Source organism: Pelodiscus sinensis, chromosome 29 (assembly GCF_052426305.1).
Source record: "Pelodiscus sinensis isolate ZL-2025 chromosome 29, ASM5242630v1, whole genome shotgun sequence".
In the NCBI taxonomy this organism is placed as follows: Eukaryota; Metazoa; Chordata; order Testudines; family Trionychidae; genus Pelodiscus; species Pelodiscus sinensis.
The window spans coordinates 9094978-9121360 of record NC_143080.1 but is presented as its reverse complement, the minus strand read 5'-3'; the positions used below and the strand labels follow the sequence as shown (position 1 = coordinate 9121360).

The following is a 26383-nucleotide window of genomic DNA, read 5'->3' as shown; positions in this document are numbered from 1 at the left end:
AGACAAAGGCTGTATTTTCTTTATAGAAAAAAATAGCCCTTTATGGTACCTTACTTCCTAGTAAACAGCCTCACTACTTCTGGCACCGACCCATCCTTCTGCATTACAAGGGACATTTCTCAGGCTTTGCTCTCTTTCCTTTAGTTCGTTTAAAAAAAACTCCTGCAAGAGCAAGGTAGGTTGTGTCTTGAAAGGCTCCAGTAACTAGTGCAAATGCAGTCTTTGAAGTGTACTTTATTTGGATGACTAGGTAATGTGGTTAAAACCATTAAGCTATGCAGTATAAATCTTCATTAAATGAAATTCATAATGTCTTGATTTAATATTACAAATGTTACCCCTTTATCTTCATGCATTAGGATGGAGTCAGACTATTTGGGGGGGCGGGATTTCTGCTTGTCTCAGATAAACATATTTCTAGAAATGGCACAAGATTTGAAGCTCTTCATGTTGACTTTTATACTTTTAGGAGGTGGCAGATTGAACATCCCATTGCTTTATATATCTCTGAAACTTCCTAATGTTGCCCTTAGCACTGTTCCTGAGAATTTTACTCAAATTGGTTTGTTTTTAGGCTGAGAGGATATTCTCTGAAGTAAGAAGGATTGAAAACTACAGAGTTGAAGGCATGGAGATTTACTCTACAACGCTATGGCATCTTCAGAAGGATGTTGCACTTTCAGTTCTATCAAAAGATTTAACAGACATGGATAAAAATTCACCAGAGGTATAATATTTTGTGGTGGCATATGTTTCTGCGTACAGTTACTTCCAAAATAAGGTTAAAGATGATTAATTAATCAGAATGAACTCAGTATGTGCTAGTCTAATTTGGGTATAGTTGTGTGACAGAAGTGTCTAGTATAAAGGCTACTGGATTACTGTGTGGATCAAGGATGATACCTGTAACAATTATAAAAAGACATGTCATCCTGCAGGAACCGGCTCCATTAACCCATCAGTTATGACTTTCATTTTCATAGTGCTTTCCATCCATAAGGAGTCCCCCTTCATTTGTTCACCCCAATACGTGGAAGGGAGTGCTCTCTATTAGGGAGAAGAGAAGAGAGAGATCCAGGATTGAAGGGATTTTTATTGCCTGCTTTGCTGCTATATAAATGTCTTTCTATTACACCCTCTTTTCTGTAGTGATTAATTCACCAGCCACCTAAAATTTGGTAGCTGTCTTCTAAGCATGTAATGCGTTAATCTTAAATTCATTGATACCTCAAACAATTAGTGGTCAATAAAGGGGGCAGTTATGACTGTGTGGAAACATGGTAGTGTAAGGCTGTTGGTCCAAAATGTCCTGCACATTTTAATGAGCGCTGTAACCCATAAACTTGCACACCTATGTATTATTAGTATTCTTTTATTTTAATTTATAATTTTTTGTCCTTTACATTTATTAGAGATCAGAAAAGGTAAGAACTTTTCAGTGTATTCCTTTAGTATATTAGAAGATTGGGGGGGAAGTGAGGGTTATGGAGGATAGTACAGAAGAGGTGCAGAAAGGCTTGGGGAGAAAAAAGGAGGAAAACAAGAACCTAAAACATGAATTATTTGTTGGCAGTGAACAAGTGGAGAATAGCACATAGTAAGTAAAAGATCCAAATATCCATTAATTGCAGCTAGAGGAAATCAAAGAGAGAAATACCACCTCCTCTAATCTGATACTGGGGACCCTAAAGTCTTGATGCAGGCTGCTGTATAGGATAGGGAGTAGAGGTTTCTACTGGAATTTGGTGTCCCTGGGTGGGTTCCCCATTGCTGTGCTGGAGAGCGATGGGTGATGAATCTTGAGTGTAGCTGCCTCCAGCCTGCTGCTGTTGCTAGACCTAGAGCTGAATAGTTGACTGTCTGTTTTTAAGCTCCACATTATGTAATCCCTGTAGTATTTAACTGCTGCTGACCTTGCTGTATCTCTTAGGCTCTTGACCTCTATATCCCAGTTTCACAATGTATAAAATGCATCCCATCTGATCTATCTCCAAGGAGTGAAACTGAACTAATAGTCTTATAAAAGGGCTTTGAAATCCATGGAACTCTATGGATGAAAACTGTTGTATGCATAATCCATTATGTGTTTCGCCCTAGTTAGGGATGTTAAAAATGCATTTATTTTTGTAAACATGTAATTTTCAATGTTTACATGTGAGGGGAGGTGGGAGCCAGTGCTCATGGGGAGCAGCTTTTAAGCCGGTTCCCGGCATATGCTAGCTCCTGCCTGCTCCCCCTCCTTCCTTCCCCCCTTGCTGCTGCCTCCCAGATATCAGCAGATCTGTGGGAGCCAGCTCTCGCCTGCCCCCTTGCACTGCTGCCTCTGATACAGAGGCAGCCAGGGGATGGGGTTGCATGTATCCATGTATACAAGTACACGCTCACATCCCTAATCCTAGCAGTGGCTGGCATGCCTCCCTGCTGGCATCCAGCCTGCTAATAGTCTAAAAACACAGCTCAGTGAAAGAATACCAGTTTAAATCAATTATGTATTACTCTCCTGTTGTAGAAGGGATTTGACAGTAATATTGCAATGTTGCTTTTAACTAGGCATGGTGTGCTGCAGGAAACTGTTTCAGCTTGCAACGGGAACATGACATTGCAATCAAGTTCTTCCAGAGAGCCATTCAAGTTGATCCAAATTATGCGTATGCCTACACTCTGCTGGGGCATGAATTTGTTTTAACAGAAGAACTAGACAAAGCATTAGCCTGTTTTAGAAATGCAATCAGAGTCAATCCTCGACATTATAATGCATGGTAAGTTTTCAGTATTTTTTTGTTAATGAGAGCACCCAAGGAAGAAGTGTGTCATACTATTGACTGCTGTTACACCTTGGAAGTTATGGATAATTCTTCATTTCTGCCATTTATCTCATGAAAGTGTATGTGTCTGTTATGAGAGATCTGACAATAGATATCACCATCACTGTTGTTGGACAGTAATTAGTCTTTTTTTTTTAAATGCATGTACTACATTGCCTCATGTCCACATGGTGTCACTTATGATGATTTTGTCCCACTCCCATGTGGTTAAACATTTTTGTTTTGCTGGTACTGCAACAATTTCTCCAGAGCTGCTCTATGCCAGCTAAGACAGTGAATTTAAATCCTCTTACTGCTAAATAGAGGACAGAAAAAAACAAAGTTTTAGGTTTAGACTACCCTTACAGAATATGATCTGAGGAAGTGGGTCTGGCCCACGAAAGCTCATCACCTATTAAACCGTCTTAAAAGTCTACATAGTTTTTCCTTTTCTTACAGAAGGAGGTAGCCTGATCTGCTTACCATATTCCCATTGGTTGGTTTGGTTTGTTCCGTGGAAGGAGAAGCAATTTCTCTTGGGGGGTTTGTTGGTTGCTGCTGCTGTTGTTGTTTATCTCTTTCCACCACTTTTACCTTTGTCAGGATTATTGGATTTTAAATCAGAGTGCTTTCTTAATAAGGCACTTTTTGGTTTTTATAATTATCCTTAACACTGTTCTGGGATGGTGGGATCCTTCAGCTGCTTTGTATCCTACATCATCCAGTTGTCATGGTTTTAAATAACTGGAAGTTTAAACATAGCCAGCACCCTATATAGGCAGAACTTTCTCACAAAAGTTTCATGAGATTCCATTATAGGAAAAGCAGACTGTCTGGGCTAGCTTAGAGGATATTGAAACCAAATTAACAGTCAAGGAGTTAGCAGTTTGAGTGCTTATCTATACATATTCAATTAATAATGTACATGCACTAATCTTCTGATTAGACATGTCCTTTGGCCCATGCCTGAATCTGTCCTCTAAATGACCTCTTTCTTCCTGAAGATCTAAAAGGATGGAAGAGGTCCAGCCCTCCTCTCGATTCTGTCTGACGTTCCCTGGCTGAGAAACAAAACTGCCAGTAGTGTCCTTTGCTCTTGTACACTTGCATAGTTAACTTTTAGAATAGTTGTAGTACAGTTTTGATAGTGTATGTTAAGTTTCTTTATTGGGAACACGTTTTAAACTTAGATGTATTTTCTGTTTCCTCTTGCCCAGTACTCAGTTTTCATGATAAAACGGAAATCCCCAATTTTTAAGCCTTGCATTTTGTGAGAAGACTATCTTTTCCCCCCCCCCCCCCCACTCTTCAAGGGTGGCCACTCAAAATATCCATTTTGCTTAAGTGAGTGACACATCATGAGCAAATGTCTGTTTGTTCATTTTCAAAATGAATGGAAGCTAGAGAAGCTTGCTTGGAACTTTTTTCCAGGTAAACAAGATCTATTCAAATATAAAAATTCTTCTTCCAAGACTGTCCCAGTGATCACTGGCTCTGCTACCAGTTTGTGGGCTCCTACCGCTTTGATACATGCTGCAGCAGTTCTTGTTATGAGGTCTTCCTTAGAGATGCGTAGGGCTCATCACCGCTGTATGAAAAACTAGGGCACCATCCAAGAGATCTGCTAAGAAAATGAGGTGAAGGGTAGCACAAGGCCTGTGTTCATCCTTCTGGCACCCCCACAAGACTCAGCGTACATGTTGGTACCAGCCAATAAATAGCTTCTTGCTGTTGCCCACATTGTTGCCATGGTGTATTGCCTGTCTCCTGGCAACAAGACTGGTATTGGTACGGGCTAAATCAGTACCAATCTCTTAGGCACATACCTACCTCTGAGGTATCTAATGTTGGAGGTACCAACTCAGTCTGCACTGAGCTTTGTGCTACTAAGGGATTTGAGTGTGTCCAAATGCTTTTCTAAGCCATTCGTACATTGGTATTGAGCTCTACTAAATCCTCAGCACTGAGTGTGTTTACATGGCACTGGCAAGAGATCTCCCTAAAGAAAGTAAAGGACTCCTCCTCTACATCAGCCCAAACCAGCATAGGGAGGATTCTCCTTATTACTCTCCAGTCAGGTTTGTGCCTAGGGATCTCACTCCTAGTCTTACTGGGTTCTTTGTAGTCCTCAACACATTAGAAATCCCATCTCCTCTACCCACTCCAGCATTACCTGTAGAGTCTACAAGAGTTCAACCCTGTCAGCATCCTGAGGTCCCTCCTGCTCCAGCACTGCAGGTACTGACCTTTGAGGAGCAATATCGCTCTGCTGACTTACCTACAGATGCCATTGCTTCACTCTGACCTGATACAGCTGCAGTGCTAGCTCTGCTGTCGCAGCCACATAACACCATCTCCTTAGAAGAATGGCTAGGTGAATCATTAGAGATTGCAGTAGAGATCATACATAAAACCTTCCCCCCCCCACACACACACTCACGCACATGCACATTTAGACATCCCGTGTACTTTGTTCCAGGAGAGATTAACATAACCCGTTAACAAAGATCTGTTCGAACTGGTGCAACTATGGTGACAGACAGTATACCTCCAAACATTATAGAAAATAGATCACAGGTATCAATTCTCTTGTCGGGGTCTAAATATTTTTCAGGTTCCCCTACCCTGAGTCACTTTTTATCCCCATCCAGAGAGACACATGATTCCCCAATTAAGTTTGTTCCATATTCCATGATCTAATGGGTGATGTGTGCTGGCTCACCAGTCCCTCTGACTTTGAAATTATTGAGAGAGTTCAGACCAGAAGTTGCATCTATGATACTTATGGCATCAGGTTGTTCCAGGCAGTGTCGGTACCCAGATATGATTAAACTCTCTCCATATTGCCTCCATTAATGTTGCCTCCAAGACCAGCTTCAGTGCACCTCAGAGCCTAGAGAATGGCTGGTTAACCAACATGGAATAATCTTGATCTAAAGATGTCCAGCACACTTTTTGCTTTACAGTAGAAGGGACTCCATCTGACTCACAAGGCCAAATAGAAAAAAATCAGTATTTGGGTGGAGCATCATTACCTCTTTACCTTCAGTGTCTGTTCCCATCTGGCTTTTTTAATTGTCTCCTCTCGGTAGAGATCAGAATTCTCTTAGCTTTATAGTACACCTAGTGGCCATACCTGCTCACTCACACCCAAGACAGAGTCTCACTGTGTTCTCACGTGCTAGAGTGGCTAGATTCCTTAAGGTTGGTAGTGCATGTATTCCCTTCTGTATGGGGGGAGCATGCTCCTCTCCACACTAGATCTTAGTGTGGTTTTTAGCGGAGTTTCTCTATATTAGGGGCACTCACCTTTGAATTGTTCACATCGTGCTCTGTACATTGCCTCTCTGTGGAAGAAAGCCTCCTTAGTGACAGTTACTTCAGCTTGCAGGGTAAGTGAATCACAGGCTCTCATGGCAGACCCACCATGGCCTTACTTAGATCTTCTAGCATCAGGTTCCTACTTGAGTCACTGAGAGTGGAATTCATGTGGGTAAGCACTCGAAAGGGCAGAAGGAGGCTATTTGTTTTCTAGCAACTGGGATTCTTTGTGATGTGTGATCTACAACATATTTCACAACCCACCTTCTTTATCTCCTGCTACAGAGTATTAATTCCTTCATTAATACAGAATTCAGGTAGTAAGAGCTGATTGGTCCAGTCCCACCTTCTGATGCTGTCGGTTGAAAAGGTGCAAGGGCACTTCAAGTGAAAGCCAATGGATACTGCTGGTCCAAAGATTCCACTTTCCAGTGCATGGCTATTGCTTCTCCCTGTGCAGCTCTGTATACACTTAAACTTCAGACACATTTCCTTGTCTAATCAGTGTAAAGTGCTTCAGCTACAGTTAATCAACTTCCAGCTGGGCAGAGTGAACTGTTGCCAAAACCCAGTTGTGAATTAGTAGATGCTATAGCTAGTTTGTGAATGAAAGGGTTACTGTCTGAGCGAACGTAGTCACTAGTGCCTAGAACATTAAATTTATGCCAGCCATACATGGTCTATTGAAGTCCATGGAGTTGCACCCATTTACACAAACAATGAATTTGGCCTCTTCTGTTTAGCAGAAAATGGTCTTAATTCTGCACTAGAATTACATGACTCAGATGCCAAAATTTGAAACAATATATTGGGTGCTGCTATGGTTACAATGTCAGTTTACTCATACTGCTTTATTGGAAAGACTTGCATGGCTGTATGTGAATCACAAGAACTTCATTGTTTCCATTGATCTAATCTGTCAAATTAATGTGCCAAAGACCATTTTCTTCTTCCAGTTCACACTTAATAATAAAGGCTGGTTCATGATAAATCAAACTTTATCTGACAAACTTGTTTTGCACTTGCAGGTATGGTTTGGGAATGATTTATTACAAACAGGAGAAATTCAGCCTAGCAGAAATGCATTTCCAGAAAGCCCTTGATATCAATCCTCAGAGCTCAGTCTTACTCTGTCACATCGGAGTAGTAAGTAGATTGCACTTAATTTTATACTTGTTTAATCTGCTTTTTATTGTGTGTTCCAATAGAAAAAGCTTATTGTGGATCAGACTTTTAGCAGAGGCCCTTTGTATGAGAGAGTTTTAAGGAATTGAGTACTCCCAGAGAAAAGACTTAACTGGTAACTAGCACATTGGTCCTCAACTGCTGGTACAAGGCCTGGAACTGGCAGTTGGGGCTCTTTTGACTGGCATTCAAAGCTTCCCCCACCCCACTCAACTAATAAAGGTCTGTTTTGCGCCTTGGCGCATCCCTGCCTCCTAATCTACTATATATTTTAGAGAGTTCGTTAGTCTGTCTATTCAAGAACTCCTCCTAAACAGTAAGAGCTAGGACCATTAAATTAGGTATATAGCTTCCTCTTATCTTAACTAAAAGTAAGATAAGGATTTGCTTGTGCCTGGAAAATGGGACATGCCTGGAATAGGATTGCTTCTCATAAAACAGAAAGGAACTCTGCTATATGCAGGGACAGTTATACTATATAATGACCACAGGGGGGCAGCAAGGAGCCAGAGATGGGGACTGGGACAGCTATAACCCCATTGGGGCAGCAGGGGGCAGGGTGGAGAGAAAGGGCAGCTATCAACTATAGCCGGTCCCCGACTTACGGATGAGTTACGTTCCAAGCACTTGGTCATAACTCAGTGTGTTCATAAGTCAGATTACATTCACTGACATACGGCCTCTCTGTTCGTAAGTGAGGATTTCATTCATAACTCGGGTTCCGGCTGTATAGGAGGTTGGTCGTAAATACGAACGGTCGTAAATTGATGCATTCGTAACTCGGGGACCGACTGTATGTCTTTCAGAGAGTTTGTGTGTGTGTGTGTGTGTCTGTCCCCTAAGCAGGGCACATGCACTCCTCCCTGAGCTGTGCCCACATGAAGCTGCAGCGGCCATAGAGAGGCACTTCTCACCTGGCCCCCACCCTGCTGTGGTGAGGGAGGACTGGGGTTGTCCTTTCTCCCCAGGGCAGCATGCATACTGAACCCCTCTTCCCTAATGATTTAAATGAAGAAAAACAAAAACTAATTGAATTAACACCAGGTACATCTTCTAGTCATCCATATATGTGATGATCCTTAATTCTAAGAGTAGGGCTTTCTAAGCGACTTGTGCCAATTACTAGCACAATTAAATAGGAAACAGTTTCCTAGCTGATACAACCAAAATGTTACTGTGATCAAACTGGTATAGAAACTGAAAAGACAAAGATCTTGTTTTAGGTCTGTCCCTTTGCCTGTGAGGGATTTTATACGACTAGAGCAAATGCTCTGTCCTAATATAGAAAGCTGTTTTTAATACATGAATCCTTAAGTGAAGAGGGATAGATGATTATCCTGATGACTGGTTATGTGGCCATCTACTGACACTTTTCTCAGTTGTGGGATGGTGGCAAACTATTAAAGCCCTCTGGTGGGCTTTTCCTTCCCCAGATTCTGCTGTGTTGATGAGTGTTCTTTGTTTATGTAGAACTATTTCAGTGTTGGGGGCCAGATTACCATTCTGCTAGTCTTTGGACTGGGAGTAAAAAAATTCACTAGCAGGAAGTAAATTATGCAGTCTTATCTGAGTCTAGAATGAGCCTCTCTAGTTGAATATTGCATTTTGAAGGCACTGGATTATGTCAAATATAATTCTTTTAGTAGTCTGGCAGGTCTGATTCTGCCCTTCCTCTCATTTATTTGGAAAAAATCTATATTAACATAATTTCTGTTCTGTTGTAGGTCCAGCATGCACTGAAAAAATCTGAAAAGGCTTTGGATACTCTAAACAAAGCCATTAATATTGATCCGAAGAACCCACTATGCAAATTCCATAGAGCCTCTGTATTATTTGCAAATGAAAAATATAAGGTAAATCATAGATGCTACAAACTGAAGTCTCTCTAAATTCTTTAGGGTCTGCAGCTGTCTGAATGATGATGCATTAGAAGTTAATCGAATCTTGATTCTTATCATTTCATAATGGGAGCCATGCTTGTCTCCAAGAATATATCTTTCACTTTGATCATGCTGGCTGTGGCTGTTTAAAAGAGCTGCCTCTTCCAACTGTAATACGGCAGCAGTTGTAGTCATTCTAACGTTAATACAAATAGCTCCTTCATTTTGAAAGGAAGCCTTCTGGTATCAGCAGGGATTCTTGACTCCACTTAACAGAATCTGTATTTGGTAACCAATTGAGCATTGTATAAAGGACCAACTTCCTGTCCACAGGTGTCTTGAGGAATACTATTTATGTTGGGTGTTCTCAAATCCTGCAGGGATGCTGCTTTCAGTTTAGTGATGGAGGTTGGTCTTTTGAAGGGGGTCTCTGACTTGTTTCCCACACCTTGTCTTAACTTTATAGACTGATAGCTCATGGGGTAGAGTCTCAACCACTAAGGTCCAGAGGTCCCAGGTTCAGTTCTGCCCACCAATGACTAGGGTCTGCTGGTGTTACATTTGTGTTTGTGTTCTCACAGTAAGAATGTAAACAAACCTCTTCAGTTATCTTTTTCAGCACAGATGAACATTTTTAAGTGTGAAATGATCTTGGTTAAAAACAAAAAATTGAAAATCTAACATTCTAGTAGATGACATTCTAGTCAATTTCACATTCTACCAAGTAGGAAACTAACTGAAGAAACCCAAAACAATCAGTATAGCTCTTGAAAGCCATATACAATTGAAAGAAAAAAGTCATTATTTAAATTTTAAAATATTTTTCTTATTCACCCTGCATTTGCTAGAATATTACATTTACATTTGATTGTGCCAGGATTGTTCACAGAGGAGTAGCCATCTGAGGTTTTTATATGGTTAAGAAGATGGCTTCCAAAAAAAACATGAACTAACTTTTTTAAGCTACCCAGTCCTAATACAATGTAATAAAAGTGGAGTGATGCAGATACTGGCTCAAACTTACTGGAAAAAACATTTAACTATTTTTTCCTCTTTTAGTCTGCTTTACAAGAACTTGAAGAACTGAAACAGATTGTTCCCAAAGAGTCTCTTGTTTACTTCTTAATAGGAAAGGTAAAAACTGAACATAATGCATAGAACTATATCTGTTATCATAAGTATCTGTGATTCCCCCTCCCCCCCAGTTTGTTTCAGAGAAATAAGCTGAGGTGCTAGTTTTCCCACTGTAATGAAGCTGCTTCCATTTTGGATAGTGTTCTGAAAATTCCCACAGCCTCGTGTGCCTCACCACATACAAACTAGCAGCTGCATTTGAGATGAATTTTTGATCAAAATTGGTGTTTGAGCTTGTCCTGGTAAAGCTCTGATTCTGAAAGAATTACAGGAGACCCTTTCAATTCATGGAATTGTTATTCACGGTTCTGCATATCCATGGGAGGAAGTCTCCTGCCCTGGAGGGGAGCAGCGGGGGCTGTGAGCCTCAGGGAACTTGCCATGGCCACTGGGAGCCGCAGCTCACAGTATTCATGAATATCACCATTTATAGCGGTGCCAGGAATGCATGCACCATGAATGGCAAAGTTTTAAGAACATAAGAACAGCCAGACTGAGTCAGACCAAAGGTCCATCTAGCCCAGTATCCTGTCTGCAGACAGTGGCCAATACCAGATGGGAACACAACAGGTAATCCTCATGTGATCCCTCCCTCTCCTGTCACCCACCTCCAGAGAAACAGAGGCTAGGGACACCATTCCTACCCATCCTGGCTAGCAGCTGTTGATGGACCTAACCTCCCTGAATCTGTCTAGCTCTTTTTTGAACCCTGTTCTAGCCTTTTGTACTTCTGTTATTAGAGCCTGAATCCTGATGTCACCATGCCACCAGCATCCTCTATCCCCACCATAACTGCACCGCTGTTGTTTAATCTTGAAGTGTGTTCTAAGGACTGTAGAACAGGTTCATACACACATGCTGGTATAAAAACAAGTACATGATTGTGTGCATGCCTGCCGCACTTTCCCGTGAAAATATGACTCTAAAAGTACAGAGACTTTCGTCAGTTTAAGAATGGTGCACTGGATAGAATCCTACCTTATCTGGGGATAGTGACCCTTCAAAGCTAGTTGTTCTTTGATGTACATTTATAGAAATCACATTCTAGTCTACCATCTAAAATTAATATCTGCAAAATGGTATAGGATATGTAAAACACCTACATAGAATAGGCAGGTCTTCTCTTTCTTCTAAAGATGCCTACGCAATAACTTCACAGATCCAGATTATTTTGGAAGAATGAAGAGTTGAATCAGCCTTACTAAGATTTGAACCACTGTATATTGGGCATCTACAGGTTTTCAAATCTAATGCTTACACCGCTAAGCCACACAATAATACAACTAACAAAATCCACCCCATGCAACTTCCCTCCCTATTCATTTGTGTTTCTCATTTTAGATTTCTGTAGTGTTCTGTAATTGAGCCTTGCATGTTGGAGAGAAGTCTCTCTTGATCTCCTTTTTAACACTTTTACTTCTAATTAAATGAAAACTCCTGTCTACACATTTCACAGCGTATCAACATTCAGAATGTTTAACTGAGCTAAATGGGTGCAACTATCTTTTACTGTTTCATTGTTAAGTTTTGTCCTGCAGAGATTTCCATTTCTCGTGCTTCAGATCTATATACTGCACTCTGTGCCTTATGATCTAACTGCAGATAGACTAAAGTATAAACCTTCCTTCTGAAAAGTACAAAGATAGCAGTAGCCTTACTTAAGGCATAAAAGGATTATCACTGAAAAGGCTTTTTTGGGGGGAAGGAAGGAAGGGAGAGAATTCAATTTTGTGTTCCTAGGACAAACCCCTTTTAAATTAAAAGGTGATGACTGGCCAGTAGTTCTGGTGATAGTTCTCATGAGGAAGAATATATAACATGGACAGCGGCAACATCACTTACCAATGTGCCTCAGCCTTGTCCTGCAGAGCACAAAGAGGATCACCTGAGACTCCCTCTGGTGTAGACGCTACGAAGTGGACTGAGACAAATTCATTTCATGTACAGCACCAAATAGCCATTAAATTATTGTTTTTCGGTCACTGCCAATCTGGAATGGATATTATCCAGTCACCAAGAGGAGGCTCTGTATTTGAGACATCCATTTCCTTCCTGGATGACTACTAATGCTGATGCTAATATCCATTCATCCAGCAGTCTTTTACATGATAGTAGCAGTACTTTAACGTAACTATTGGCTACAACATATTGTTGGATAAAATGCTATTGAGTAGCAACTTAATGGAAAATGTAGTGTTAATATTTTATTTTTAGGTTTATAAAAAATTGGGTCAAACTCATCTGGCCCTCATGAATTTCTCATGGGCAATGGATTTAGATCCCAAAGGAGCCAACAACCAGATCAAAGAGGCTATTGATAAACGTTACCTTCCAGATGATGAGGAACCAATAACTCAAGAAGAGCAGATCAGCGAATGTTATCCATACGAATCAGGTTTGTATTTCCAGCTCAAAATCTAAATTAACTGGTTTCCAAGTAGAAAGATTTTTATGTTCCTCAGCAAAGCAAAAGTCCAGACTATAACTGCTTACCTATTTGCACAGCCAGTGGGTTAGAGACTCAACCATTCTCTTACTGCTGATCTATTTGTATTAAGCACTTAATGAAAAATGGTTACGTCTCTTAAGAGAGCTTTAGTTATGTAAAATTAGTGTGAGGACTAGGTCCTAATAACCTACTATTATAAACCATAATTTATATAAATACTGTTAATATGGGAAGCCAGTTCTTCAGCCTGAACATTCTAGTAAAGGGGCATCTAATCCTTCAGATATCTGAGTAGTGTAACAAGCAAGGAAATGATCGAATTGTTTGTTCAAGGGCTCGGAGCAGCGTATGTGTAATGAGGTAACTTAAGCAAAGGAAAACTTGGGCTCATTGTGAAGGGAAAATGTACCTAATAGATCTGTTAGTCCTCTCTCGGGGAAAGTTTTGAAGTTGTGGAAGCCCTGTCATTTTAAACTAGTAAATACAGCATTAAAATACATCAGAATAAATCACTAAAAAATATGCCAAAGAGAATGGCCTAAATCTTTCTCCTCAAAAATATGGATGGTCATAAATATTGATGACTTGGATAAGAACTAGAAAAAGGATAGACAGTGGCAAACAAACCATTTTGTTTTCTTCATTAGGCAAAAATGTTACTATAGAACTTAAAATTGTTATCGCGCATTGTAACATTGTGTTCAAGTTTTTATCAGACTTATTGCTGGTATGTATCCCATTGACTTTAGCAACACCTTCCAGTAAAATCATAGTAGCTTGTTTTTTAACTTGCTTTTTCTTTCCTGAAATGGTAAATGGTTTGGGGTTTTTTTTTTTCTTTCTTCTTCTGTTCCTCTCATGGCTGGATTAAGATTAGGACTTTAGGGGCTGCAGCCCAGGATCCTGGGCTAAGGGGAGTTCCCACAAAAAGACCTCTGGGTTGCCAAAAGTGCAGATTTTTTCTGGGGGTCCCCTTTCGTTTGGGGTCCTGGGCTGCAGCCACTAAATTCCCTACATTCCAGGCCTGCCTGGCTGGGGGAGGGGAAGGGGAAAGGAGCGAGTGAGTGGCTCCACGTGCTGCCATTTTCCCCCTCCTTGGGCTGGGATGGAGCTGCAAGCACTCACTGGGAAGCTCTGTCCATACGCTCCCCTCACCTGTAGCTCCGTCCCACAGCTTCCATTGGTAGGGAATTGTAGCTAATGGGAGCTGCAGGGGCCGGTGCCTGTAGACAAGAGCAGGGCAGTGCGCAGAGCCACCTGTCACACCAAAGGGGAACTGCCCCATATAAGCACCCCAAACCTCAGCCCCAGCCCTGAGCCTCCTCCCACACCCCAACTCACAAACAGGCCCCACACCCTAACCTCCTGCCCTCAACTCCCTCCTGTACTTCAGACATCTTGGCCCCAGCTTGGAGCCCCCTCCTGCAGTCTCAACTCCTCATCCTCAGACCTTCTCCAGAGCCCACAGCCCACTCCTGTACCCTGAACCCCTTATTTTGGCCCCATTACGGAGCCTAAGGAACCCCACAACTAGTCAAAACATTCTAAGATCTAGTTCATCTACATCCTGCAGGTGGAAATAGAGCACTTACATTCTTGAGAGGGGAAATAAGCACCACAGACATTTTGTTTTATTGGGCAATTTAGGATCCTTCTTAAATTTTTAGTAATTAAAAAAATGTCTGGTGAATTCAAGCATTTATTTATTTATTTATTTATTTAAAAGTAGAGCTATTGAGCACAATTAACTCAAAAAATTAATCGTAGTTTTAATTGTACTGTTAAATAGAATATAATTTAAAATGTATTTAATATTTTGGATGTTTTCTACATTTTCAAATATATTGATTTTGATCACAACACAGAATTCAGTGTATACTTCGAAGTAGGAATAAGAGATCCTCCGGAATAGGGCTTTATTCCGGAGGATCGGGCCAGTCTAGACGCTTTTTTCCCGGCTTTTCCCCAAGCCGGGAAAAAAGCGGCGGACATGTTTATTTAAATCCGTGGGGGATATTTAAATCCCCCGCGGATTTCCCTATTCCCACTTTCAAAATTAGCATGCCCCTTCCGAAAAAGGGGCCAGTGTAGACGTAGCCGTACTGTAGTGCATTCTCTTGTATGGTGAAAGTGCAGTTTACAAATGAAGGTGGTTTTTTTTTCTTTGTTTGGTTACATAACTGCTCTTAAAAACAAAACAGGGTAAAACCTTAGCGTCTACAAGTCCACTCTCTCCTATCTCTAATCACTTAGAGAACCAAGCTTATTAACATTTATGGGAGATAATGCATCCCTCTTCTTACTTACAGTGTCACCTGACAGGGAGAACAGGCATTCCTATGGCAATTTTGTAGCCAGCAATGCAAGGTATTTATATACCATATATGCTAAATAGTTGTATACCCCTTTCATGCTTTGGCCACCATTCCAGAGAGCATTATTCCATCCTGATGATGCTCGTTACAAAAATAATGCATTAATTACATTTGTGACTGAACTCTTCAGGGGAAAATTGTCTGTGTCTTGCTCTGTTTTACCTGCATTCTGCCATATATGTAATGTTAAAGCAGTCTTGGATGATGACCTAGCACATGTTTGTTTTAAGAACACTTTCGCTGTAGATTTGATAAAACCCAAAGAGAGTACTAATGTGAAATTTCTAAAGATAGCTACATCACTTGACCCTAGGTTTGAGAATCTGACATGACTTCCAAAATCTTAAGAGGGATTCTTTCAGAAGTCTTAAAAGAGCAACACTCTGCTGCAGAAACTACAGAACCTGAACCAACGGAAAATAGAAACAACCTTCCACTGGTTATATCAGACTCAGATGATGAAAATACTCTGCTTTGGACTGTTATTGAACACAACCCATCATAAATGTTCTAAAGAACAGTGGTTGAAGCATGAAGGGACATATGAATCCTTACTGCGTTTGGCATGTAAATATCTTGTGGTGATAGCTACAATAGGGCCATGTAAACACATGTTCTTGTTTTCACATGACATAGTAAACAAGAAGCAGGCAAATTGTTTCCTGCAAATGCAAACAAACTTGTTTGGCTGAGCAATTGGCTGAACAAGTAGTAAGACTGGGTGGACTTGTAGGCTCTAAAGTTTTACATTTGTATTTTTAATGCAGTTTTTTGTACATAATTCTGTATTTGTAAGTTTAACTTTCATGATACAGAATACATAACAGGTTGAACCTCTCTTGTCCACACCCTTGGGACCTGATGGGTGCTGGACCATGAGATGTCAGTATTTCTTAGCAGCATTATGAACACTTCCACTGTTTACTGGGCTCTTAAAAGACATTTAGGCTATGTCTATATTGCACCCTTCTTCCGCAAAAGCTTATGCAAACTAAGCGAGGAGCAGAATATCACCGTGCTTCATTTTCATAATTAATTAGGGGCCTTTTTTGCGCAAGAGGCTTTTGCACAAAAACGGCCCCTAATTAATTATTCAAATAAAGCGTGGCGATATTCTGCTCCTCGCTTAGTTTGCATAAGCTTTTGCGGAAGAAGGGTGCAGTATAGATGTAACGTTAGGGTAAATTAGAGCTAAATAACAGCACAGAACAAAGGAGATCCAGGACTGGTGGCTGTAAAACTTCATGGGACTGAGAGAAACTTGGCCACACCCATGACAAGTGGACATCTGACTAACTAATATCATGCTGGACCACTGATGTTGCTGGATCAGAGAGTGCCAGACTAGAGAGGTTCAAAAGTAAATGATGCTGTATTCTGTGTTGTAAGTTAAATAAATTTGAAAATGTAGAAAAACTCCAAAATATTTGAAATGAATAGTATTCTATTGTCTTATAATGCAATCAATTGCTTTACTCGCATAACATCTCTAAAAATGTCTTCCAAATGTAAACCAATGTTATCTTGCTGACTCTGCAGACTGAGAGAGAGAGACTTCAAAGGTCTAGTATCAGAGGGGTAGCCATGTTACTCTGAATCTGCAAGAATGACGAGAAGTCCTGTGGCACCTTATAGACTGACAGATTTATTGGAGCACAAGCTTTCGTGGGCAAAGACCCACTTCGTCAGATGCATGTCATGCATGTGACGAAGTGGGTCTTTGCCCACAAAAGCTTGTGCTCCAATAAATCTGTTAGTCTATAAGGAGCCACAGGACTTCTTGTCGTTCTTTCAAAGGTCTGAACTCCCAAGTGACCATTTTAGTACGTATTGAGGCTATTGTAGTTAAGACAGCATAAACTTTTTAAAACATGTTGGCTATCACATTCTAACCCACCTTGAAATCCTGGTCTAGGCAAGGTCCTTAAAGTAAGCTTTAAGAAAGGGACCGTGTCTTGCTTCTGGGTAGTGCCCTGCATATTTCTGGGTATTAAGAAAGGACAGCCTTCTCCACGGACCACGCATGATTCACTCCTCACTTTACTTGGCATAAAGAAATTTGGAAATTCAAAGAAAGATGAAGGCACTTTCATAGTCTAAACTGAGCTACTTAAAATTTACCTGTAAGCACAATCAACCTGCTTAGAATGTGACTACCTTCTTTACTATTTATCTTGATTTACTGCTAGTTTTTACAAGGGCAGAACTGAGGAGAATTATTTTATTTTGGTGATTGCCGTGAATATTGAGGGGTTTTAGGTCTACCAAAGTAAGTTGTATTTCCATACCATTCTCTGGACTATGTCTGTGTACAAGCTGAATGAGAGCAGATAAGGTGCACGCATATTAAGTCCCTTCTCAGCTCTTCTACTTCTCGTTAGGCTGGCATGGGTCACTCGCTGTAGGAGAAAGTGAGTGGATTTTGAAGAGGAGGGAAGTGGATTTTGAAGAGGAGGGAAGTTAGAAAAGACAATCGAGGGAGGGGGCAGTGGGAAAAGGTTATTGGTGGAAGGGGGTGGGAAGTGGAACCGTCTGTATTTATAAGCTTTGGTAGAGCCTTGCCACTGTTTTCTAATAAGGTGGACTTGCTTGTGTGAGATGTGCGTGTCTTCTCCCAAAGAACCTAACCCCTTGTTTGTTTTGAAGTTGGCACAGATGAATCCCAAGAGAGCAGCATGACTGATGCAGATGACACACAACTCCATGCAGTTGAAAGTGATGAATTTTAACCTCCAAAAGCCAGTGTCTGAGCTTGGACTGCTACTGTTGTGTTCTCCCCTTCCTTCACGTACTGAGTCTTCACATCACTGAGCCAGCATTGTCATTGTTCTCCACAGACCATGAGAGCACCACTCATCAGATTTTAACCGTACACAGAATTAATGGCAGTGCAATATTCAGCTGCTACTGAGACTGACCAGTTGGCTCTTGTTCCTTTATGAAAATGACTATTTGAGAAGGAAAAAGAGTTTTTTCCAACTCCTTTGTTGGAAAGCTATCATGAAAGAAAGACTTGTGGCTTGCTAAAAGTGAGCCAATAGATGTGGGAATAGAACAAGAAATTGCTTCCTTAGTATTTTCTCCAGAAATGTGTCTTAGTTTGGTTCTTTCTTGGTAAGCGGAGTGCTGAACTTCATTTCTAAGTTCTTCAAAAACAGCATTGAGTGCAGGCTGGGACACATTAAAAACTTTTGCGTATTACAGTGTAACTTAAATGCCAGGGAATGTAAATGACCTTAAAACTACAGTGTCTCCAGTGAACAAACTACAGAGCACATGCTTTGGATTCAGAGTGTGTGTCAAAATATAGAATATCCAGTGTCCCTACTTAGTGTAAACTTGCTCTTTCCCAGAGGAGCACATTACAGCATAGCAGTTATTACACAATGCTTTAATATTCTAGCCAAGGGTTAATTTATTCCTCTGACTTCCAAAATGTTAATTGTCTACTTAGTACATCAAAGAAACAAGTCATTAGTGTGTTGCCTCTTTGGATCTGGTTCTAATTTTCAGAGAATAAAAAGTTTATTGTAAGAGCAAAATAGAGACAGGTAGATAAAATTGTAATGTTGAAAGGATAAAAGTAATATAAGCCACGGTGATAACTTGTTTCTAAGTAGATAAAGACCCAACACAGTGTAAGCCTTAACACAATCAGAACCTTACAGTAAGATGTATCAAATATTTGTCTAAGACCGTATCCTTTTAAAACTATTTTGTAAAGTATTGTCTGAGCAGGATGCAAAAATGTGCATTATCTTATTTTTTTAATCCATTCTTTAAGATTCTTGGAGAAAATTCTCACTCTGTCTGTAAGAATTGAGTGACCCGGAGACTGTTTCTGTGAGAAGAAAGCAAGGCTATATTAAAGAATCCAAAATTATCCTTCTCGGTAGCGCTCTGCAACAAAGATTGGCGCCCTTTATGCAGTGACCGTAAAGAAAGTGTATGATATCAGTTTTTTAAAGAGCAAATTATGCACAATAAATTGGGAATGATTCAAAATTCACAGCAATGTATTTGTTGTGATCAGTCTTAAAAAGTGTCCTCTTCCTTTTCTTTTCATGTATATTTTTAGAAGACCTTTAGTTACCATTAGTAGAATTTTTTTAATTGTTTTTAAATATTTTTTTTTAGTGTCCTTGTCCTAGAATAGGTACAAACAATGTCTTGTCATGCCTATTGTTTGGTTGTAAGAAGCACTGACTTTTTTTTTTTAAACCATAAGGAAAAAATAAATCACAACACCTGCACAAAAAATATCATTCTCCATTATTCTAAGTACATAAACAAGCAGTGAAAAATAGGCTGAACTCCAGTCATAGCGAAAATCTTTAAAATATGGGGGACTGATATTGGATGAAGCTTTGTGCTTTTGTCAAGTCAATACTGTAAATCTGTTTATTTCTGAAAGTGAACTAAGTCTCATTATAAATCATGCAAGTGTTTCAGCTAAGTGAAGAGTGCACTAGATGCAAGAATTTTGGTGCTAAAAAGTATTATGGATAGGCTCTTGCATGATAAACCATGATTTAAAAGGAAAACACCAGGGTTGAAATTCCCCAGTGGCCAACCTGCATCTATAGTTAAGTACTATCATTTGCCATTCGTGTGTCCTACTCACTTAAATTTCCTGTGGGTATGTGGTTTTCTTTCTTTTCCCTCCCAGTCTTTAAAGCAGCTGTAGCAGTCCCAAGATTCACACTTCCATAATAGGTTTCTACAAGAGTGAGTTACAAAGAAACAGCGCATTGTATAGTCTAGACCTACAGTTGGCGTGAACATTAGCTGCACAGTATAATTGGCTACCTTTTGGTTTATGTTCTCTAAACAAAAAGCAGTAATCTCTCTCTTCCCATTACCCATTTACTTGAGCTGACTTGAAGCAATTAGGTCTTGCTGTTGGATTAAAGGGACCCTGACAAGGTTTTAGACCTCACTTTTGATTTGGTGTTTTTTTATTCTTTGTCTGGTTTCCAACAGCATGTGCTAATTTGGGGATTTTTCCCAAAATAAATGCTTCTTGTTTATTTGGGAACCAGGGATGGAAAACAGCAAATCCCCTATATGGGGGGAAATACCTTGAGTTTCCTTTATTTCAGTTTAATTTTTTAGCATTTTTGTTCTCTAAAAGTTGTAAACTGTTGTATTGGATTTTTTTTTTTTTTAATACCCGGCAAAGGGCTCTTAACTCAGATAAGATTTTAAAAGGATGCAAATTCTAAACTGAGCATTAGTGCTCAAAATATTAAATTATCCCCTGCCTTATATGTGCATGATCACTTACATTTTATTTTTCTCAAGAATTGCATGTAATGTTTAAAACCATGCTGCTATTTTACCTTCTTCAAAACAAAACATGAAAACCAGTATTTTCATCAACTAACTTCTCTGTTCTTTGAGGAGCAAGGGAGGCAAAGTGTGGCAGCGCTCTGACACCCAAACTAGAGCAAATGTGTTCACTGAAGAATTAGGAGATTGTCGTTTATTAATACAAAAACATGAGAAAATGCAAAGTGTGGGTGTGGTGTGTACTATTTGCATTGAAACAATGTAATTTTTGTCTTTTTTCCTTTTTATTTTTTTGCTTTTCCTGACTTTTATTTCAGAAATTGTACAGTCTTAGAAAAAAGTCTTTTCTGTTAATATATTTGCAATTCATTAAAGGATGTGGAAAATCCAAATAAACTACTTTTAAAAGGAGTTTTATAATCAGGTGCTCAGTGTTTAATGTCTGGAATGATCTCCCCCATATCTCCCCTCCCTGCCAAGAAGCAGATGGCTCACTGAGTTAACACTTTGCTTATTGAGTTAAATAGGATTTCTTACCTGTGAGGTGTTCGAGTGCTTGTTCACATCGATTCCAGTCAGGGGTGTGTGCATGAGCATCAGAAACTTTCCCCATCAGCTCCCGTAGGGTCGGCTGTGGAGACCCCCAGAGTGGCGCTGCTGTATCCACGCATATATACCACAGCTGACCCTGCCCTCCCTTGGATCCTTCTTACTGTCCATGATAGCGCTGGAACATCCTAGCTCTTGCCTTGGCAAGTGTCTAGACCCTAGCTCTAGCTCTTCATTGTCATCTTCATTCATGAAAAATAGCAGTGTCTTCAGCGTCAGCAGATGGCAGGCAAGTGCCCCAAAACTGTAGCCCCTCTGGGGCACCAGGGCATTCCAAACACCCCAGGCTTTAAATCGTGCAGTTTGCCCAACAGTGATCTGCATGACATGCGCCTTCACTGTTAGGGTGAAAAATACCATGCTGAGTAGTACAGGCTCCAGCAGCTTCTTATGGAAGCGGCGCTAAAACCCCTCAGGCTGAGAAGTCAGCACCTGGAGCCAGGTCAGTGCAGAGTGCTCTGGCCTCCTTGTGTGATGATCACGCTGAAACTGAGCACAGCCAAGCACTCCCAGCACCAGGGTTCCCCAGAGCCAAAGACATTGGTGCCAAAGCACAGGTCCACCTCACCGGCACCGCAAGGCAGGAGGGAAGACTGGGTAGATCCTCTCGTAAGTCTCAGCTGAGGCAGGACCAAATGCATTGAAAGTCCCCATCGCGAGACATCCAGGTCGTGACGTTGACTCTGGCCCTGGGACCAGCACCTTCGAGCCCAGCACGTGGCCTGTCACGGAGGAACATAAGTCCAGTGCAGATCCTGAACTCTCCCTCAGTGCGTGATACCTATGAGGCAGCCTGAGACCTCAGATTTTGAAGGCCAAGGCATCCAGGATGCGCGATAAGCCCACCACTCGAGGGGAAGCCAGTAATGCTGCATAGACCACAGTACACAGAATGCCACGTGGACAGGTAATCCTCGTTGGGGGGATTGCCTCTGCTGGTACAGTGCGCACCTCCACCGGCACTGACGGAAGGCCCGGCACAGATTCCCAGGGCAGCACTGGGTGACCAGCACTCAGTGCTGAGATCGGCCTGGATCAGGAGATCAAAGTCCAGAAGTGCTCAGCACCATTTGGGGTCCAAACTTTCCCGATACTGCTCAAGGTACCCAAGGAGGTCTTAACATGTGGCACCAATGTCAACACCAACTTCATTGGCACTGCTGTGGTCAGCGGAGTCAGAATCAAATACAGTGTTGACCCGTTCCCCCCGGAGCCACTCTGGGCATGGCAGACAGGACCACTTGGCATTGTGGCAGCAGCATGGGCTGCCACCTGCACAGTGGCCTTTCTGGACACCCTGGGCCATACCATCAGTCCCAGGGTGTGCCTAGGTCAACGGCGTCGATGAATCACAGGTCCCGGTCCCCATGGGATAGGTGCCATTTGAGGACACCCTCGGCAACGGAGTCCTGTCCACCGAGACATGATAGCCCACCACCTGAATCCCAGGATCAGCCACACAGGTCAGGGCACCAGATGGCACGGGGTGGGAGACACCAAGCCAACAACCCCCCCAGAGCTCGCAGAGGATGCTGTGCGATGCTATTCATCCTCGTCCCCATGACGAAGTAGTGGTGGAAAACTCCATGTCTGGTCGACCATAAGGCTTATCAAGAATTATTATGCCGGGTTGCCCAGAAAGCATGAATCTCACTGGGGCAGAGATACAGGAGCCAGAGGACCCTATGGTAGACATTGTCACAAAAAGGACCATCTAGGGTATCTCTGCCAATTATAAAGACTATACAGTTGAACTTTACGAACTTGTGGCAGATCCCAGTGGCCTTCCTGCACAAAAGCAGGGTGGGTCTGGGTTTTCTTGTACTTGGGCGATTGTTTGCTGAAAGCAACCTCTGGAGAACAGCTTCATGAACATGTAGACCTCACACTAGAGTTGTTCAGAGCTCTGGGCATCCTCTTCAACAGAGAGAAGTCAGTCCTGGGTCCGGTGCAGAGAATAGAGTTTATAGGGGCAACCCTGGACTTGACTGAAGGGAAGGCTTCTCTGCCCGCATCCCAGTCTCAGGCAATTCAGGACTTGATATATACCCTCACCCAGTGCTCTGTCACAACAGCAAGGACGTGCCTCGGACTTCTAGGTCACATGGTGTTGTGTTGCCATGTGATCAGATATGCGTGCTTGCACCTCAGACCCCTCCACGGCTGGTTCACCTTGGTCTGTATACCCATACATAACAGTCTGGATGTGGTGGTGTCTATTCACCACGGGGTGGTAGCATCTCTCAGCTGGTGGATGAACCAGGGTGGCATACCTGGCCAAATGGAAAAGGTTTTCTACCTGGTGTGTGGAGTGGGATGTCGTTCTCCTCCCCCCAGGCAGATGCCCATTCCAGTAGTGTTAGAATACTTATTGCAGGGCTCAACAAACTATACAATGTACTTGCCCGTGGTGAGTAGATTTCAGCTGCGCGCCCTGTTCATTTGCGGCGCGCACATGCTCAATGTGGCTCTTGCCCAGGCGCAGTACGGGGCTGGCAAGGGGTTTTCGCCACCATTTGTCAAGCCCTGCTTATTGCACTTACGGACACAGGGTCGGGCGCCCTCTTCCATGGAGGTGCACTCAATGGCTGAGTCTGCTTTTCGCCCGGGTTGCTCCCAGCAGTCCCTGTTTGGGCTCCCCGTGATAGCTCACTTCAGGAAGGGGTTGAACAGGTTGTATCCGTATTATCAGGGCTCGCCAAGCAGCGGCAAGCTCCACTCACCAGCCGCGCGGTTCTGCGAGCTGCACATGCACAGATCGTGCGGTGCCGGCTGTGCCGGCTTGTAATCTACTCGCCACGGGCGAGTAGATTACATGATTTGTCGAGCCCTGTGTAGTATCATTCTCCTGCACCGACTTCAAATGTAAACCTGGTGCTCAATAAACTTATGGATCCACCCTTTGAACCTATGGCTGAGTGCTCTCTGCTCACCTTTCTATGAAAATGGCCTTCTTGGTGGCTATTACCTTGGCAAGGAGTGTCTGAGTTGGGGGCCCTCTCCTCAGAGCCCCCACATATGGTTTTCCACAGGGATAAAGTGCAGTTCGGGCCGCACCCATCCTTCCTACCACAGGTGGTCTCCGAATTCCGTCTAGCTCAGGAGATCTTCCTCCTAGTCTTATCCCAAACTACACTCTAGCGCTAGGCAGAGAGTACTGCCTACACTAGACAGAAGAAGGGCCCTAGCCTTTTACATAGATCGTACTAAGCCACTTCGAAAGTCCACACAACCATTCGTGGCAATAACGGCGCGAATGAAGGGGGACCTCATCTCTGCACAACGCATATTGTCTTGGATAGTAAGGTGCATACGCACCTGTTATGACCTAGCAGGGCTCCCTCCCTCACTGGTTGCAGGCCACTCCACTAGAGCACGTGACTCGTCGACTGCATTTGTGGCACAAGTTCCCTTCCAGGAGATCTGTGGGGCCGCCACATGGTTCTCCATATGCTTATGGCCCACTCTGCTATTGATAAGTTGTCCATCGGGAGGGCTGTACTCCAATCCGTGATTCCTAACCCCAACCCCCACCTCCTTGGGGTGGCAGCTTGGGAGTCACCTGATTGGAATCGACGTGAACGAGCATGCAAAGGAGAAAAGACCTGTTCTTGTAACTGGTGTTCTTCGAGACATGCTGTTCACGTCCATTCCAAGACCCACCCTCCTTCCCTACGGCCGGAGTAGCCAGCCAAGAAGGAACCGAGGGAAGGCAAGGTCCGCTGTGGTATATATGCCTTGATTTAGCGGCGCCACTTTAGGGGTCGCCACAGTCAATCCTACGGGAGCTGCTAGGGCAGGAGTGGGCAAAAGCCTTTCAGCAGCCTGGATCTAGCCCACCTAGGGCTTTGATCTGGCCCACATGGCTGTTCCAGGCTCCACCCTCCTAGTGCATGGGAGCCCTTTCAACTGCCTCTATTTAAAGGGCTTGCACCTGCCGGGTGACTGCCAGGCAACACAGCCACCAGGGAGGCGTGAGCTCTTTCAACAAACAGTTAAAAGGGCTTGCAGCTCTGGCGCCGCTTGCAGGTTGCCTAGGAGCCGCAGACCTTTCAACTGCTTCTATTCAAAGGGCTCGTGGCTTCCTTGCCCCGTCAGGCAACGCGCACGGGGAAGGCGCGAGCCCTTCGAATAGAAGCAGTTGAAAGGGCTCACCTGTCCCTGGCTCCCAGGCAACACGCTAGCCGCAAGGCCGGGAGCAGCGAGCCCTTTCAATAGCAGGAACTGAAAGGGCTTGCTGCTCCGTCTCCAGCTAACGTGATGCCTGGGAGCCACAAGGAAGGTGTGAGCCTTTTCAACTCCTACTATTTAAAGGCTCCGCCCCTTCCATCCAAGGCCCCGCCCTTTCTGAGGTGGCCTATGCCTACTTCAAAAATTTTTGCCCGGGTGCTGGGGAAAAGCTTCTGATGCTTGTGTACATGGCGCGCATGCACCTGATTGGAAGGGATGCGGACAACGCATTTGGAACATCAGTTACCTGTTCTTGGAACTGTCTTCCCTCCCCCCCCCAGGGTTGAGCCTGTGGCTGCATTTGTGCACTATGGGCTGATCGATTAAGCTGGAATAAAGGAAACTGGGTTGTTTTTCTCTGTGATGTATTTGGCACTTTGTGACAGCCTTGAAGCTTGATAGTCCCTCTTTAAGCACACAGCCAGCAGCATTGTCAATTCTGCACATACACTTGCAGCTCCTCCTCTCTGTCCCAGAAGGACCAACTCACAGATGTTGATCATCTTGCCCATTCAATCCTTGATCTGTCTGAAGGGTTAGGCTTGGTTTGGGAGGTGGGGTAGGAAGGTTAATGGAAACCATCTGCAGGTATGTGGAAGTGGAATCTATAACAACTGTCAATCCACTCATTTACAGATGTAAACTAAGATCTATACTTACCAGATCTGTTGGGTAGTAGATAGTACTAGCTGCCTTTATGACAGGAGACAAGAGCAAGAGACCTTTTGTTCTTGACACGCCAGGGTATCCTGCACTTATTGCTTGTATATTCTCCGATAGCTAGTTACAGGGTAGCAATAATAATGAGGTAAAGCCTTGACAATATCAATATTAATAAAGCAAGTGTGGTGTGAGGAAAGAGAAATAATATACCAGAGAGGGTAACCCAGACCAAAATACTCAATTGGCCCTGAAACCACCCATTTGACACACAGCCTTGAAACCCTATGAAAGATCCACAGGGAGGAAGGGGGAGTGGTTACCCTAAGTCAGGGGTGTCCAAACTTTTTTCAAAGAGGGCCAGATTTGATGAAGTGAACATGCGTGAGGGCCGACCATTTTGCCTGATATTCTTTGAACCATTAAAATTAAATGCAAATTAAC

The 26383-nt window shown here is 42.7% G+C and overlaps 1 protein-coding gene across 5 annotated transcripts in view; it reads left to right on the top strand.

Annotated features, from left to right (window-relative positions):
- Positions 1-20494, top strand: part of CDC27 (cell division cycle 27) — a 57090-nt gene extending 36596 nt beyond the window's left edge. For 4 of the 5 annotated variants that reach the window (XM_075911551.2, XM_075911550.2, XM_075911554.2 and 1 more), the window contains exons 13-19: positions 575-727; positions 2551-2759; positions 7154-7271; positions 9035-9163; positions 10250-10324; positions 12539-12719; positions 17795-20494. In XM_075911551.2, the coding sequence (XP_075767666.1) occupies positions 575-727; positions 2551-2759; positions 7154-7271; positions 9035-9163; positions 10250-10324; positions 12539-12719; positions 17795-17877 (948 nt within the window). In that variant the 3' untranslated portion in view covers positions 17878-20494. Of the gene's footprint in view, positions 1-574; positions 728-2550; positions 2760-7153; positions 7272-9034; positions 9164-10249; positions 10325-12538; positions 12720-15082; positions 15141-17794 lie in introns of all 5 variants that reach the window. The other variant, XM_075911552.2, reaches the window with a different exon arrangement.
- Positions 20495-26383: the final 5889 nt, after the last annotated feature.